Below are 16,363 nucleotides of genomic sequence, written 5' to 3' on the forward strand. Positions count from 1 at the left end.
GTGTGTGTCTATGTGTCTGTGTGTCAGTCTTTGGAAATGAATCTGAGAGACACCAGAAGCAAACCCATTCATTTATGGTCAGTTTATTGTTAAAGACTCTCAAGACAACACATTGGGAAAATAATTGTCTTTTGAAGAATGGTGATTGGTCAGCTGGATGCCCAAGTGTAAGAGTAAACTTGAACTCCTGCATATTTTTATATGTAAAGACTTGCTTAAAATACAGTAGAGAACTCAGTTTAGGAGCGAAAACTAAAAGTTGCCAGAAGAAAGACATGGGTCCACATAGTCTTTACCTTAGATTAGACAATAGTTCCTAGATTTGACACTAGCAAGCAACCAGGGACCAGAGGTAATTTGGATTTGTTGCTACTTTAGAATGTTTACTCAAAAGGCATTCCAATGGAGGTGAAAAGGCAGCACACCGTGAGTAGAGTGTGTCAGATGAGTGTTTACTATCTGGAACATACAAAGAACTCTGGCAGTAGTTAAAAGGCAAACAACCCACTTTTGGAAATGAGCAAAAAGTTTCAGAAGCTGCTCCTCCCAGGAAGATAATAGAATGCCAATAAGTACCTAGCATTCGAGGTTATTAGTAAAGAAAATTCACAGAGATCTACCTGATTCTGCCTCCTGAGTGCTGGGATTAAAGGCGTGCACCACTGCTGTCTGGGTTCAGTAGCTGTATTTCTTATTGTGCTTTTTCCTTGGTACTTTTGTTCTGTTCCTTTGTTTTTACTTGTCTTATTGTATTATTTTAGATGCCTGTTTGTATCTTAATGAGAGGGAAAAACGGTGTAGATTTGGGTGCGTTGGGAAGTGGGGAGGATCTGGAAGGAGTTGGGGGAGGGGAAACCATAATCAGAATATTTTGTATGAAAAAGAATGTATTTTAAGTTAAAAAAAATCATGATCACCAAGCAGGTATGTATCAGATTTGAAACCAGATGCTCTTCCTGTGTTTCTAATGCTGTAATATGCTACTTTGACTATGCCCTTGAGTAGAAACAAGGAGTTGAATGCTGCATTGATGGAATAAATAAGTTGATGATGAAGTGACCAGGGCCCGAATGCTAGCTGTGCCACTCACGATCTTTTACTGTGTTCTTAATCTCTACAACAGTTGCTCCTCGTTGACAAAAATCAGACAATAAAACATCAAAAGTGGTGGAATAAAAAGTTGATGTTGGCACAACTTGGAACAGAGAGAACTCTCAAAGGTCACACTTGATGGCCTTTATTTGCTCCCAGAAATGACACTCAATTGCTGCAGAAGTCAGAGAGACCTTACTTCCAAGGAATGTTTTTCTTAGTGTTACATAGAACCAGTTTTAAAGGAAATGTAAGGCTGTCAGTTCATGTCATGCCCACCTGACTTGCTGACCTTTGGGAGATTGTATCTGGAGCTTTAAGCTTTAAGCATAACACAAAACACCCCAGTATTCTTAGACAGCTCCCGTATGGAGCAGAGCATACAGTGTTGTAACCCTGCTGCTGCTGGCATGCACATTGCTGCATGTATATGTTGATGCTAACTAACGGTGTTGGTCCCCTCATCTCACTCCAAAGATTCCAGTAACATGCTGTTCAGCATTACTCAGGCGCTTCTCATGTTTCAGCCACAATTATAACAGTTCCTACTTTTGTGGGAAAGGGGTTGTACAAGCCATTACTTCAGGAATTTTGGACATTCTTCAGAGGGGGCAGTCAGGGAGGATTGATGGCATGATGACAGAAAGCAGGCGGCCCTGGTAATTTCAGTGGATCAGTCGCGTGTTTCATTTCTGGCAGCCCTGCCATGCGGGACGCAGGTAGTAACAGGATCTTCAGATGACAGACTGTCGCCGCCCTGGGCGATACTTGAGAATGCGCAGTTAATAAACTTCTGGAATGCCTTCTCAGGGTGACAGGTGGAGGCAGTGGCTATGCAGTTCCAGGGCTGAGGGCGTTTTTATCATCTAGTGAACTCAGTTTCCTCATCAGGGTACATGGTTCTCAGATAACCCTGCTCCTGTTTGCATGTGGCTAGCTTGGTCCTTGCCAGAAGTGTATAATGGTTGTTCATGTTCAGATGAGTTGGAGGCTCTTTCACCAGGATAATTAGAAATTAAGTCTAGAAGCTGCTGGTCCCCCACCTAGGCAACTGTAAGCAGCATTTAAAACTATTAGTTGAAAAAGGTTAAGAGGTAAGTGTGGGACAGTGAAGACACGACTGGAGACTGGGCCTCGGGTTTCAAATGACGTGTGTGACTGTCCTGCATCCTCAAGACCACATGTGTACCTCAGCCTGGCTGAGAGGTCAATAAAGTTGATAATGGCATTGTCTTCATTCTGATTTGTCATTGTAGATATTCAGAGGCGGGTGTGGGGTATGCGGTAAGTTTTGTCACTTACATCCTGATATCCTTGTGACTTTAGTGATTGTGGAAATTTAGACCCAGGAGTTATACTGATACATGTAAATTGTGTCTGAGAAGCAGATACTTATGTCTGATTCTTTATTGTTTACTGTGTGGATACTTACTGCAGAAACAAACCGCCGCTCACAAGACACGAAAAGTACCCATGTACTGCCTGCCTGCAGCAGGTTTGCATAACAGCATCATAATGCCAGGGGGACAACACCATGTACAGAGCTGTTGCAGAATATTTGTTTACATTGTGTAAAGATGTGTCACTGTGACTGGTTTAATAACACACATATAGAGGTCAGGGGATAGCTTGCAGAAGTCAGTTATTTCCACCATGATGGTCCCATAGATTGGGAGTCAGGTTATCAGACTTGGTATCAGGTGCCTTTACTCACCAGAGCCATCTCGCCAGCACCAATTTTACTTTTTTGAGACAAGGTCTTTCTTGTCTGGAATTCCAGACCATCCTGAGCTATTTACAACAGCCTGTCTCAATAAAACAAAGACAAGCAAACAAAACAAACACCCCCCCCCAAAAAAAAACCCTTACATCTAACAAATTATGTAGGATCCAAATTTGTTTTTTGCATCATAGCATCCTCTTGTCTATAATAGGAATTTAATAGTTCCAGGGTTGCTCATCTGGGTCAGAGTCCACTCTTGAATAACATTGACTGTCTCCATAGAAGAAGCCCATATTGTGTAGCCAGCCACCATCAAATTCCTGCTGTGTCCCTGTAGGATTGTGTAAGTTCACACCTGGACACAACAAGTTCTCCGGGTTGAGTGGCACACACAGGAAGCATAGAACACCATGCTTTCATGCAGCGTGGTATGCTCCAGTGATAGGTTGTCTTATGGTGTATTTTAGGTCACACATTCACACATATCACTGGAAATGAAATGATGTATGCTCTGGTTGATAGTAAATTAAGAGAAATGATTGGTTCAATTATTCAGCATTTATCACTGCACAAGTCCTCATCCAAGTTCAAAGGAGACAATAGTAAATAACATAATGCCCCTTTGTTCCTAGAAGGTTGTAGAGTCAGAAAAGGGTGAATAAGGGTGCCCTAGCCTCCACTCTGTATGTTCTTCTGCAGGTTGCAGTGTTCATGCTTTCCCTGCCCTGCTTCACCAGCAGGTGGGATCCTGGGTTATCTAACCCACAATAAGAGTTAGAGTCATCTTGGGCCAGTGTGAGCAGTCCCAAGTCTGTATAGCTGGCTCTGCAATACTCTTTGTGCTGTGTGTTTTGAAAACAGTGAGGGAAGGTGAGAACTGAGCTCTCTGATAAATACCTCTTAGGAAGAAAATGTAAAGGAGAAACGATGCCTCACTCCAGCGCACTGCAGCCTCATTCCAGAAAGAACAATGTCTTTCATTTCTTTCAGATGAAAGAGTGAAATAGAAACAAGAACTTAATATTAGGTTGAATTAGCAGGAATCTGGTAATTGTGTTCAAACAGCAGTGGAATTGCAGGTCTTCTCCGGTGCTTACGCACCTCTGATGAAAGGGGTCAGGTAGGCATAATTTCTTTAGTGTGTCTAGGTAAAAGAAGAGCTTAGGACCAAACTCAATGCTGTAATTAGGGAGCTAGATGGCTGTACAGCGGACTCCACAGTGCAGGCGACTGTCCCCATGCTCCTGACGTCTCTCTCTCCTGTTCTGAAAGGTCTTGTTTTTATTGTGAGGGTTATATAGGGCTCACCTGAGTTGAAACTAAGAAACCTGGACATTTCTTAGCTCAGTCAAGTTGCTGTTGAAGTGTGTCTGCTCTTCAGCTAGAACGAAACAGGAATCTACACTGTTCACCTGCCCTGCTGTGACTGTGAAGCTAGTTCTGCAGGTCACCAAGAAGACAAAAGACAAAACCCCTTGGTTCTTGTGCTGCTGATTCTTGAGATGTTGGACTTGTGTCCTGGTGAAGTGTCAACAGTGAAGCAGTAAGCCATGGTCTTCCAAAAGTCTCATCAGAGCCAAAAGGCCCTCTGAGAACCTCCCAGGTGTAGATTGATTCCAATATACCATAAGAGCATGAAGACCCTCCCCACTCCAAATAAGGCAGATGATGCAGAACTCTGTGTGTGTTTTAAATAAATTCTAGAGGACCACCCTTTTGGCAGATTACAGCTAGTCAAAGTTAGCTGTACCATAATTTGACCACGATGGTCATGGGCTACTTGGCTTGCTTTTAAAAACCACTGTGGGGTCCAGAAAGATGTCATAGTCAGTAAAGTACTGCATGAGTGTGAGGACTTAACACCCACATAAAAAGCTCGCTTGGCAGTACATGTCTGCTATCCCAGTGAAGGAAACCTAGAGATAGGAGGATCCAGTTGTCTACTTAGCAAGCTCTAGGCCAGGGAGAGACTCTGTCTCAAAAATTAAAGTAGCAAGAAACTACAGAAGACACTTGATGTTCACACACACACACACACACACACACACACACACACACACACACACACACACACACACACACACACACGTCCCACTTTATCCGAATAAGGCCCAAAGTCAGGCTTCCCCCATTTGCCTCCCTGCTGCAAGGGGCTTAGGTGACAGAAGACTGAGAGGCTGCATTTCTAGTGCTTTTCCCAACAATAGTGTGGCTTCCCAGCAGCCTCTGGCAGTCTCCCTTCAGAGTGGCTGTCCTTGTTACATGCTGCCATAAGAACTACACCTGTGTGGGGTTGGGGGGGTGTCTTGTAGTAGGTAGAGCAGGCCTGGTCACTGACAGCAACCCAGGATGGCAGCAAGTTCACTTGTGTAGTCTGAGTGGTGGTCAGGAGGCATCAGAGCCTTTGTTCTGACTGGTTGTGTGCCTTACTGCTGGGTGTTGTCTTCACGGATGATTCCACAGGACACTCTGCCAGGGAGATACTAGACAAGGCCCTCTCCTTTGGGGTATGGCCCACACAGTGTCTACCTTATTTCAATCATATCTTTTCTGTAGAAGGGGGAGAGTGGACATTGAGAATTATGTCCCAAGCTGGTTGGAATACTTCTGCATACTTCACTGTGACAGCACCTTGTCCATTCCAGGCAGAGTAATTAATTACCTCAAAAGATGTGGATAATCGTGTAATTAGCACATGACCTTGGCTTTAACATTGTGAGCTAGGCATGGGGTTCAGTGTTCTGAGACTTGCCATACTTCTGTGATAAAGGGACCATCTTTTCAGACATCTTGATTTCTTTGTGTTAACTAGGATTTGCTTGTCTAATTCACAGCAAACTACAAAGTTGCAAGAATTATAGTTTACCTATACTTTATTTCTCAGGGAATATAAGACTTATTAAAGAATTATTCTACAAGAAAAGAAAGGCTTCATTTAAAAAGTATTTTAGATCACATAAGGTATGTGCTTGAAGGATGTGTAAATTGTGTCAGAAAGCTGGGTTGTGGCAGTGAACACCTTTAGTCCCAGGAGGCAGAGGCAGGCAGATCTCTGTGAGGCCAGCCTGGTCTACATGGTGAGTTCCAGGATAGCCAGGGATACTCAGAGAAATCCTGTCTCAAAAAAAAGTGTCAAAAAACTGAAGCCCCAAGTGTGTCCTTCTGGGACAATACTCACACCTACTTCTGTTGGTCAGAAATGCTGACCAGGGAGCTTAGTTGCCTGCCTGCCCCTGCACTACCCTCACAGTGGGTGTGCTTTCCATGGCACTGGTAGGAAAATAAGTCCCTAGTGTGTTAGCTAGTTCCTATAAAGATCCATGAAGTCTGCCCTGGAGCACATACCTCCACAGAAATTCCTTTTTCAGATGCCTACAACTGGGCTGGCCCTGTTCCTCCATTGACCCTTTTGCTGCTCCCACTGAGTTGTCCCCTCCGTCCTTCTGCCATACATACACAGTGACAAACTGCACTCAAAATAGCCAGCTGGCTGCTTCCTACTGTTCAGGATTAGCAGATAAGCGGGGGCCCAAAGTTTCATTCCAAGAGGCTGCAATGTCATGCTGCCTTGGATTCATAACCCATGTCTTTTCTGAAAGTACCACATTCTTCAGTTCTCTCTGTGTAGCTAAGATCCCATAATTCTGTCCTCTTTCCCCTCCTACTCTGCATGATACCGAATGCCATAAAGTGACATAATAAAAATACAGGAACAGGAAAACCCCACCAGAAATGAGGCACACAGCAAACAGTGGCTGATGAGTCAGGTGATCAAGAATAAGTCAGCTGATCACATTGTCTTCTTTCTGGGTCATCATATGAAATAAATTGTAATAAGTAATTAAACTCAATGAAAAGAAATTAACCAGAAGAATTTAACCAAATAGTAAAATGTACTATTGTATGCTAAAGGTTGTGTTCACCTGAGGCAAAATTGTTCTCAAGTATGCATGCATTACTTAGGCTGTCAGAACAAAGGCTCCCAGACTGGGTCACCTAAACAACAGAAATATCTTGGCCGAATCAGAGTCCTTGAGGCTGAAAGTCAGGGTGGCAGCTTATAGTCTTATGAGGCCATGCCCTTGTACTGCAAATGGACCCTTCTCTGTCCTCAGGACCTTCTATCTGTGTACATGTCTCTAGGGTCTTTGTTCAAATGTCCTTTTCTGAGGACACCAGCTTCATTTTAATTTCTTTACCTCTTTAAAGGACCAGTCTCCAAATTTAGCCACATTTTGGGCTGGAGGCTCAGTGGTTAAGAGAGCATGTTCTTGCGGAGAACCCAGGTTTGATTCCCGGCACATACATGGTGGCTCCAGCTCCAGGGGACCTCTAACTCTCTTCTGTCCTCCGTGGGCACCAGGCACAAATGTGGTATACATACATGCAGGCAAAATACACAATAAATAAATCTAAAAAACAAAACAAAACAAAATGTCAAATACAGCCCCACTCTGAGGTATTGGCTTATAATTTCTGTTTATTCACACACAATTGAGGGAGACACAAGTGAGCCCATGATAGTCTACAGATCTAACAATATTGATATTGTGAGTGACATGTCTCTGGGGTGGGATTTAAGTTGGGACATAAGCTTTGTGTATATGCTGCATTGTGTCCTCAGATGCCATTCTCTGGCTGGTTTCTGTTTTGGCAGGCCTGGCAGCTGCGGTTCAGCCATCTCGTGGGATATGGTGCCAAATATTACTCATACCTGATGTCCAGGGCTGTCGCGTCCATGGTCTGGAAGGAGTGCTTCCTACAGGATCCTTTTAACAGGTAACAAGGGTAGGGTGCAGGCAGTTTATGAATATCTGTCGCCCCTCCCCCACTGTAATCCATAGGGTACAATACACACACTGCATCCAATGTGAGCTGCTTAGAACTTTGTGGTCCTGACAGTGTGTGGGAACACTAAGACCCATCTCTTATTAGGCCTCTCCCTCCAATGAGCCTTTCTGCCTCCTGATGTGACCATGAACTTACCCGCAGCTCTGAGGCCTTATGTGAGACCTGTATGGTATCCTCAGATGTAGAGGGGACCTTGTGTGAGGCCCCTCAGTATCTGCCCAGAGCAGTCCTGGACTGTCTTCCATACAGGCTGGTGCTTCCTGGTGCTTTCCCAGGCTTTCTTGACAAAGCCTGGGTAACTGAAGTTCCAAGTCTAGGGGCACCCTTATTCCTCTCTCCCTCGCCTAGAACAGCATTGGCCTATGCCATTAACACCCAGTTTGTTTCTGGAAATGGACCCTCTTCCTGCTTTGAATGCCTTCTTTCTCTGGCAAAATTGTCCATACAGAAAATGGACTGTCCCGAGGAGGGGCTGTTTTCCTGTTCACCTTGACTCAGGTCCTTTTCTGGTGGCCACTCACTGCCCCTTGAGCAGCATGGCTAAGCTGCAGTACAGCACCCCACATCACTCACTCCCTGCTGTCCGGCCTCTGAGGGGCAGTGAAGCCTTGCCCCCATGTGTCCCTCATTAGGATGACCAGTGGTTTAGACGAGCATTCCTCATCTCAATATAGTTTTCAAGACGTGGCTTTTTAGGCCACTCTTAGGAGCAGGATATCAGTAGATTAGCAGCAAATGTACTCCTTGTAGTGACTGTTCAAAAGTGGGAGGAACATCAAGTCCACTCCTTCCCACAATACAGCCAGAGCTGGCCATAGAGGAGGGCTCAGGGGAGGGCCAGTGGCCTGTCTTCTAGCCATAGGACTAGAAGGTATAGGCCTTGTACAGGTCAAGAAGAACAGAGCATCTTATGTTGTGTCTCTGCTTGAGTTCCTCCTGGTGTCCTCACAGGACCCTGTAGCAGTAGGAACCCAGAGGACTTGTGGCCCTGGCCTCAGGGTTCCTTAGAAGGATCTTTGGAAGCAAACCAGTAATTACAGCCTGATGTCATCGTCGCTTAGAGCACTGTATCTCCTCACCATCCAAGTGAGATATCTCTGACACTTCTCAGGCAGTTCTAGGAGATGGCTATCCACTCTGCACTCTGTGCACATACAGCCTCTGAACTCCCTGTAGCCTTCCAGCAGCTGGGCAGAGCTGGCTTTCCCTGAGAATACACTGGGCCTCATGAGATGGGTGACAGAGTCCCGAGAGGATTCTGTGGGTCTCCTGTCTCACCACCTTATCCCTGCACACTCCCTCTGCACCTCAGCTTTTCCTACTGTTTCACAGATTCAGATAATCGCAGAAGTAAATAATCACATTCAGTTCCAGAATCTTTTTGACTTGGATCTGACGTCATAGGGTTTTTACTGTTTTTTTTGTTTTGTTTTGTTTTTTATAGTTTGGTACCCACATTTTACTTTGTCTCCTGCCCTTTGCATACTGCAGACACTTGACTTGCTTTACAGACTTTATTATTTGCAAAGGGTCTACAGCCAACTTGACTATAGTAAATCACGGATGGTAGCTCTTTACTGAAGATTTCTATAAAGTGGACAAAATATCATCTTGTTTGAAGGTACTATAGTTTAATAGAAAACCACATGCTAATAAAAACATATCTGCAAATATTTCTCTGTTGGCTATATGTGAATTCTTGCCTAGACACGTAGTTGCTATACTTTTATGATCATGTAAAAGTTAGCTTGTAAAAGTACTCTCTGGACTAGGAAATTCCTAAACTCTGTCAAAGAGTCCTTTTTTTCTTTCCCTTGTTGTGTTTGGTTTGAGTGTTTTGTTTTGTTTGAGGCAGTTAGTACAGGCTTCCCTGGACTCATGATTCTCCCTCCTCAGTCTCCAGGGTTAAGCTTACAGGTCTGCACCAAAGAACCCTTCTAACCAAGAGCCAGACTCAGGGGTTCCTTGGGGCACAGGACTCCAGAGTAGAGGCATGCCAGGGGGAGGCCACCAAGGAGGGCTTTGATTTGAAGGAGGGGTGCTACCTCCTCCTCCACACCAGGCAAGAGGTTGGTGGAAGCCTCTTCACACTTTGCTCTGAGAAGGCCCTGCCTCCATGTTAGTTTCCTGCTTTGCGTTACTGTTCACATTAAGATACTGACCATGATCATGTTTTATTCATTATGTAATGCTGCCTATAATCCAGCACCCAGGTATAAAACCAAATATAATGGCATAGGCCTGCAATTCTAGTACCAGGAAGGTACAAATAGGTACATTCCAGAGCTCACTAGCTGAATCAGTGAACTCTATAGTCAGTGAGAGAGACTCTCAAAAGCTAGGTGGAGAGCCATTGAGGAGTCACCTGAAGTTGACCTCTGACCTCCACATGCTCACATTGCACATGCCTGCTACATGCACATGTGCTTCAGGAACACACACCACACACACAAATCCAGTAAGAGACAGAATTACCTATTATATTAAAAAAAATACTCCAGAGTGAGTACAATACAATAACATCAGGGCTGAGTATGTAGCTCAGTGGTAGAACACTTAGCATGTACAAGGCCCTGGGTTCAATCTTCAGTACTATGCCAAAAGTTACCTAATCTCATTAAACTGTGTGGTTGGTTGTGTTAAAAGGACTATAATTTGCATAAAATGTAAAAACACTAAATACTTTATTTTTAAGTATAAAATGTCCCCAGAGCCCAAGACATATGGATAGAGGTGCACAGGTGTGGATAACAGAATCTCTTCCCCAGGGCCGCCGGGGAGCGCTACCGCAGAGAGATGTTAGCCCATGGTGGGGGCAAGGAGCCCATGCTCATGGTTCAAGGTAAAGTACAGCCCACACTGTCGCCTCTTCTGGCACTGGGGGATTGTTTCCATCTTCATGGGTTATGTGATGGTAATTTAGAATGATGGTAATTCTCTAATAGAAATAGTTAACTGGCCAGAAGTTCTAGGAAATATGCCATTAGCTCTGAACAGGTCATAGTGGAGGGTTTGGTTTTTGTTGTGTTTTGCTGTTGTTTTAGCCTAAAGAATTCATATATTTATTCCTTTTTTTTTCCTTCTGAGAAATCCAAAGCTTAAGGTTAGAGATTTGATCTATTTTAAAATTAAAACCTAATTAAAGCAACTTTTTAAATATTATTTTTATTGACTATTTGGGAATTTCACATCATGCATCCCGATCCCAGTCTTCCCCCTTCCTCCATGACTACCCCCCCAAAAAAAACAGTCCATTTTCTGTGGTTCATATATTCACTGGAGCATAGTTAAATTCCTAGTGGCCAGCCTCCCAAGGGAGGATGAGTCTTTTTCCACCTACATCTATGCCAGAATCCATCAGCTGATGAGAGCCCTGTCGTGGCCAGAACAGTATGGAGCTAGCTCTCCCATGCCAAGGCCACTGCCTGCACTGTAATGATGTGGGCCACCAAGGGGCAAGACCAGCTCTCCTGAGCCCATGGACATCAACATGGATTCAGGCAGCAGCTCCAGCCACAGGCAGCTGCAAGGGCTTGGTGATAACATAGGCCACAGACATCAACATGGTCCTTGGCTACATCAGGACCATTGACCCACTCATGGCCCTCAGTGGCTGCATGGATCACAAGCCTCAACATGGCCTCAGGTGGTTACCCATGCCACTTACATCAGCATGGCTCCCCAAGACAGCAAAGCCTGAGGACATCACCAGTGTTAGTGTTCATCGCAGTCTGGGGTGGCAACATGGACCACCAACACCAACATGGCCTCTGGTAGTATCTCAGACTACAGTGGTCCTTGAAGAAATTTGGTGGCTGAGTTTGCATCTGCATAAGCTCCAGGCTGTTGTGCACCATCCTGGGGGCCCACTCCGTTTTTCTCTTTCCCACCTCTGACCATCATATATTTGTTGATGTAGTGGCACTTGGATGTCTTCCAGCCACCTGGAGCCTCATGGCCCCAGGAGGTCTAAAGCATCTTTTTATAGTACCAAAATTAATTCTTGTTTTCCTATATAATTGACAAATGTTAATTTATGGAAATTTTAATTGTAGATGGAAGTGACCGTCATGAATTTCCATGGAATGTTTTCACAAATATTTATAGGGAGATGTGCTTCTTATTGGATGCTCTCAGTTATAATTATGGCTAAGCCTTTTGACTGTCTAATGAAATTGCCCTGGGAAGTAACTCCCAGTATTTGGGGAGCACTGTTTTATTGTCCCTGTAGTAACTGTTCTAAAATGTCCTCTCACCTACTTCTGTTGACTCTAAAGCCAGATACTTGCCTTTGATTCTTCCCATGTTCATCAAGCATGTGAGTAGGAGAGTGTACCGAGCCTGCTTGTAAGCTCCAGGGGTAGAGGAGTGAAAGATGCCAAAGCAAACACTGCTCCTGTGAGTTTGTGTTCATTTGATCAGCCTGCCTACTTGGTTGGTAGTTGAGGTGCTGGTCCAGGCTCCCTCTGTTCGATGCTTAATGATGTTATGGTGTTGTGCATCAGTGAACAACTCCAAAATGAAGACCATATGCTAATCTTGCCTCAGTGTCCTCCTTGCTCCCTCTTGGCCCTTCTTGATCTTTGCTCCATCTAGAACTGTTTGTGTGTGATTTTTTTTTTTCCTTTCAGTAGGCTCTGGCTATGTTGCCCTGGCTCTTAAATGGAGCATCCTTCTTCCTTCAGCCTTCCAAATAGCTGGTACTGTAGGTATGCACTACCACATGCCTGGCTAGACCATTTTAAAGGGGTCTTATGTGGTAATTTAATCTCCTTAGGAATCTGTTGAGCCGTGAACCGTCATCATCTCCATTTCATAGATGATAAAGCAGGCCAGACCCCCTGCTCCTGTTGGGAGTAGTGAACAGAAGAGCCAGGATTCAAGCCTGGTCCTGCAGCAAACACCAGGCTTTTCAGGAGCCTGAGAAACAGGCTCCAGGCAGACGGGAAATGACTTGTCTCTGGTAGTGGACAGTGGACTGCACACTGGTAGTACATGGTCCCATGTAGTGTCGTGAGGACAGTCTGTGTGGTGTGGGACATCTGTGCTTCCCTGGCTCTCAGTACTGTTCTCTCATGAATCTTTGCTCCCGTGCTGTTCAGCACACGTCAAACCGTCATTCTGTTCATGGTTCTCTTGACTGCTCTAATTTTCCACTGTGCCCCTGACCATGGTGCACCCTCCCTGTACAAATTTTGTGCTTTATCTGAAACATTTTTGAGCTAAAAACAAATATTTTTTTTCCACTCAAATTCCCATTCACAGAAGAGAAAATCAAGTCGATGATTGGACTACAGCTGTAGCATTTCGATTCCATTTAGCACCAGCAGTAGATCTACTCTGCTTGTACACTATTTTATAATTCTTTTCATGTTCCCCCATCGCGTACTACTGTGGATTCGTAAGACAGATTACATGAATGGCGGGAGGCACCTGCAGAGAGGTGACAGCATCTTTATAAAACAAGACTCTCAATGGCTACTCACTTGTATGCTACAAACCTGTATCCAGAACCAGGATGTCAGGTGCTAGCATTTAGCCTTGACTTCAGGGCACCCCTGGGCTTAACTGGTAGGGTTGCTGAGCTTCATGATATACAAGTGAAGTACTTAGTGGAAACCATCTTCTCCCCCCCCCCACCTCCCGCCCCGGCTCCTATCCCACCCTCCTCCAAGAATGCAGTGAGTAGATACCCAGAGTACAAATGGGAGATGCTTTCATATCAAGTCAGTATTGACCAACAAGCTTTGCATGGGACAAGACAAAACAGAATACCAGGTGGGGTTTGAATGAAACTTGTTTGAATTCTCAGTTGCAGGGGTATGCCAGATAAGAGAAGCTCTGAGAAGTGTTACAGCTCAAAAACTTTTGGAGTATGGCAGGGCTTCTGGGTGCCAGTGAAGAGCAGTCCCTTGCAGAGTAAGTCTGCACTTTACCTTCAGAAATAGCGGGAGCAGCTAGTCTCTTGACTCCAGCAGGTCTTGACCCTAGAAGTAACTGCAGGGACAAATCCCCTCTGCTTGCAGCCACTGGTCCTGTCTTGGAGGCAGATAGTCTCTCAAGCTCCCTCCCTGGGGCAGAAGCCTCAGGTGTGAGGAGACTCTGGGCGAGTCTTTCTTCTCTGGTGAGGGAGCTGGCTTGGAACTGGGCCCTGAAACCTTGTCACTTGGCCCCACCACTGTTGTGGTTTTCCAGCTTCAGATGGCCAACATGTATACAGCTAGCTGCTAAGGTGGGCCCTGACTGGCTGAACGTGTGTCTGCAAATAAGATGAAGAAATAGGACAGTCAAGAAAGAGCTGTCAAGCCTCATGGCTGGAGGAGAATCCTCAGACTGCCAAAATTTGCCAGAATCCTGTAGTCAGGTCCACAGGTCTCTGCAGAGGTGGGGGAAGGTCATGAAGACTTTGTGACTGCCCCTGGTTGCTACAGCACATTCTACCAGCTGCCATCTGCATCCCCACTGTGTTTCAGCTGGGTCCTGCTCTGACTGGGGGTGGCAGGCGGGGTTTTTGCTTGCCTCAGCTATGGCTACACTAAGGGTTTTCAGTAGCTGAGCCTGCTCTATCTGGCTCCTTTACCCTTGAGCCTACCAGCTATAACAAAGTTGGGGGGTCATTTAACTCCCAAAGCATATTTGATCTAGTTGATTTTACTTACTTAGAAGTTACATTTTCATGGGTATTTTATGTATTTAACTGCTTCTAAATATGGAGAATTAGATAGCAAAAGATAAATAACATGCCTGCTTCAGGACTCAGACTTCTTTGACCAAACCTGGCCTTTATTTGCTGCCACAAGGAAAGAATGGGTTTCAGGTGTGCCCCTGCACCATTTCTCAGGGCCTCATGCCTCAGGCACTCAGAGACCCTGAAACGGGTGCTTTAGAGAGTCAGGGAAGGCTTTGAGTCCTCAGGAATAAACACTCCCCTTAAAAAGCAGGTGCCCCTGAAATCCTTATGTTTTCCACAGTGAGCCGTCTGTTTAACCACCTAGTCCCTCTGGCATTTGCAGTCCCTGGAGACAGACAGACCTCGGTGGCCTGCACCCCATCTAAGGGAACCCCAGAGAGTCTGCAGTGGTGCCTCTCTTTACTGCCTCATTTGCCTCAGCTCATCAGTGAAGGCACACTGCTAGGCAGTCCCACCTCTGCCACTCCAGCTGCTAGGCGCCTCCGAATCACCCAGTGGTTCTCACAGGAGATAGTGGGCTGTTCTGAGACTGGGCCTTTCCCCTCAGTATCTCCCCCCACCACCCTCATTGGAGAAGTGAGGCAAAACAGAATTGAATTTTCAATTCCTAGGTCTGCCACTGTTTCTTGGCAAAATCAGTCTCCCTCAGTAAGATAAAATGAAATGTGACTTGAAAGTACCGTCCCTTCTACTGTCTGGTGGAGGGGTGTGTGTGTGTGTGTGTGTGTGTGTGTGTGTGTGTGTGTGTGTGTGTGTCAAACACATGCATGTGGTAATGAGTCAGAGCTTCCCAGACAGTTTGGCCTGGTGGATTTTTAAATGCATTCATAGATCATATAAAGAGAAGTGTCACAAGCACCTTACTTAACAATGAAGCTCCCCCAGCTGAACATGGTATGGCAAAGCTTGACTGAAGCCCACTTTCTGGTCACCATTCTAGGTAAGGCCACGCCCCCTCTGTGTAGTGTGAGTGAAGGTTCTGGCTGTGCCTCCTACACCCTGCTGAGTTTCTGTGCTATATTTAATGTCAAATTTCCAAGTCTTTTGCCTAAGCTAAAACACGAAGACACAGCATTTTCGTTCATGTTGCTGTTCTCTAAGATCCATACTGAAATATTTTTCTTAAGTTGTGCTGTGATGAGCATGATCCAGAGTTTCCTTACTATTGTTTTAGAATATGGATAGTTTTCTAAAAAGATAGAGAGCCCTGAGCTGGTGAGTATCCAGCCAGGGCTAGTCTACTCTTCCTGGGAGGCCCAACTGTTTCCCAGCAGCAAGAAGAATGGCCATGAGTCCTGGAGGTGGAGACTGTGTCAGCAGTTTGTGAGTGACAGATGAGCCCCTTGTGCAAGGCAACACCCCATCCTCTCTAAGACTTTGTCCTATGCTTGTGTGCTCTGTGACCTGGCTGAGTTTTTGGATTTAGATTTTACTTAATTTTCCAGAGTTTCTACTAACTACTGAAAGGTCATCATGCCAGGTGTTTTTTTTTTTTTTTTTTTTTTTTTTTTTTTTTTTTTTTTTTTTTTTTTTTTGTGTGTGTGTGTGTGTGTGTGTGTGTGTGTGTGTCACTCCCCTTAGTTCCCTGTAACAGGGGTCTCTGTTTCTATAAAGAAACTTAGCCAAGATCCACACCCTTCCACTGCTGCCTCCCTGCAAGAATTCCAACCCAATTGATCTATAGATCATGGGGTGTGACATAAGCCTCGAGGGCTCCTGTTTGCCCCGTGCCTGTGTCGTCTGCTTTTTTCAGTGTTGCAACCCAACTCTTCCTACTGCCATTTAGAGTCCCATCTGGCTTCTGTATCTGTAGAGGAACCCTCCTTCGTCTGGCTTCCTCTGAGCACTTTGCACTCCATGGCAAAGCCTCTCACTTCCTTGCCACCTGTAGCAGACCCTAGCAGAAAGACTGGCCAAAGCCCTGGATCCTACAAACCATTGTGCTCTGACTGCAGCCCCTTCTACAAACAAGCTCAGCTTTATTTTGATGTCTCTATGGCCAAGAG

At 45.2% G+C, this 16,363-nt stretch overlaps 1 protein-coding gene across 3 annotated transcripts in view; it reads left to right on the plus strand.

Moving 5' to 3' along the window:
- Mipep (mitochondrial intermediate peptidase) overlaps positions 1 to 16,363 on the plus strand; it is a 126,339-nt gene that overhangs the window by 85,233 nt on the left and 24,743 nt on the right. For all 3 annotated transcript variants that reach the window (XR_004772346.1, XM_027390404.2, XM_027390403.2), the window contains exons 17-18: positions 7,473 to 7,594; positions 10,435 to 10,508. Coding sequence is in view for 2 of the 3 variants with exons in the window: in XM_027390404.2 (XP_027246205.1) it covers positions 7,473 to 7,594; positions 10,435 to 10,508 (196 nt within the window). In the remaining variant the exon portion in view is untranslated. The remainder of the gene's footprint in view (positions 1 to 7,472; positions 7,595 to 10,434; positions 10,509 to 16,363) is intronic.

Source organism: Cricetulus griseus (assembly GCF_003668045.3).
Source record: "Cricetulus griseus strain 17A/GY chromosome 1 unlocalized genomic scaffold, alternate assembly CriGri-PICRH-1.0 chr1_1, whole genome shotgun sequence".
Classification (NCBI taxonomy): domain Eukaryota; kingdom Metazoa; phylum Chordata; class Mammalia; order Rodentia; family Cricetidae; genus Cricetulus; species Cricetulus griseus.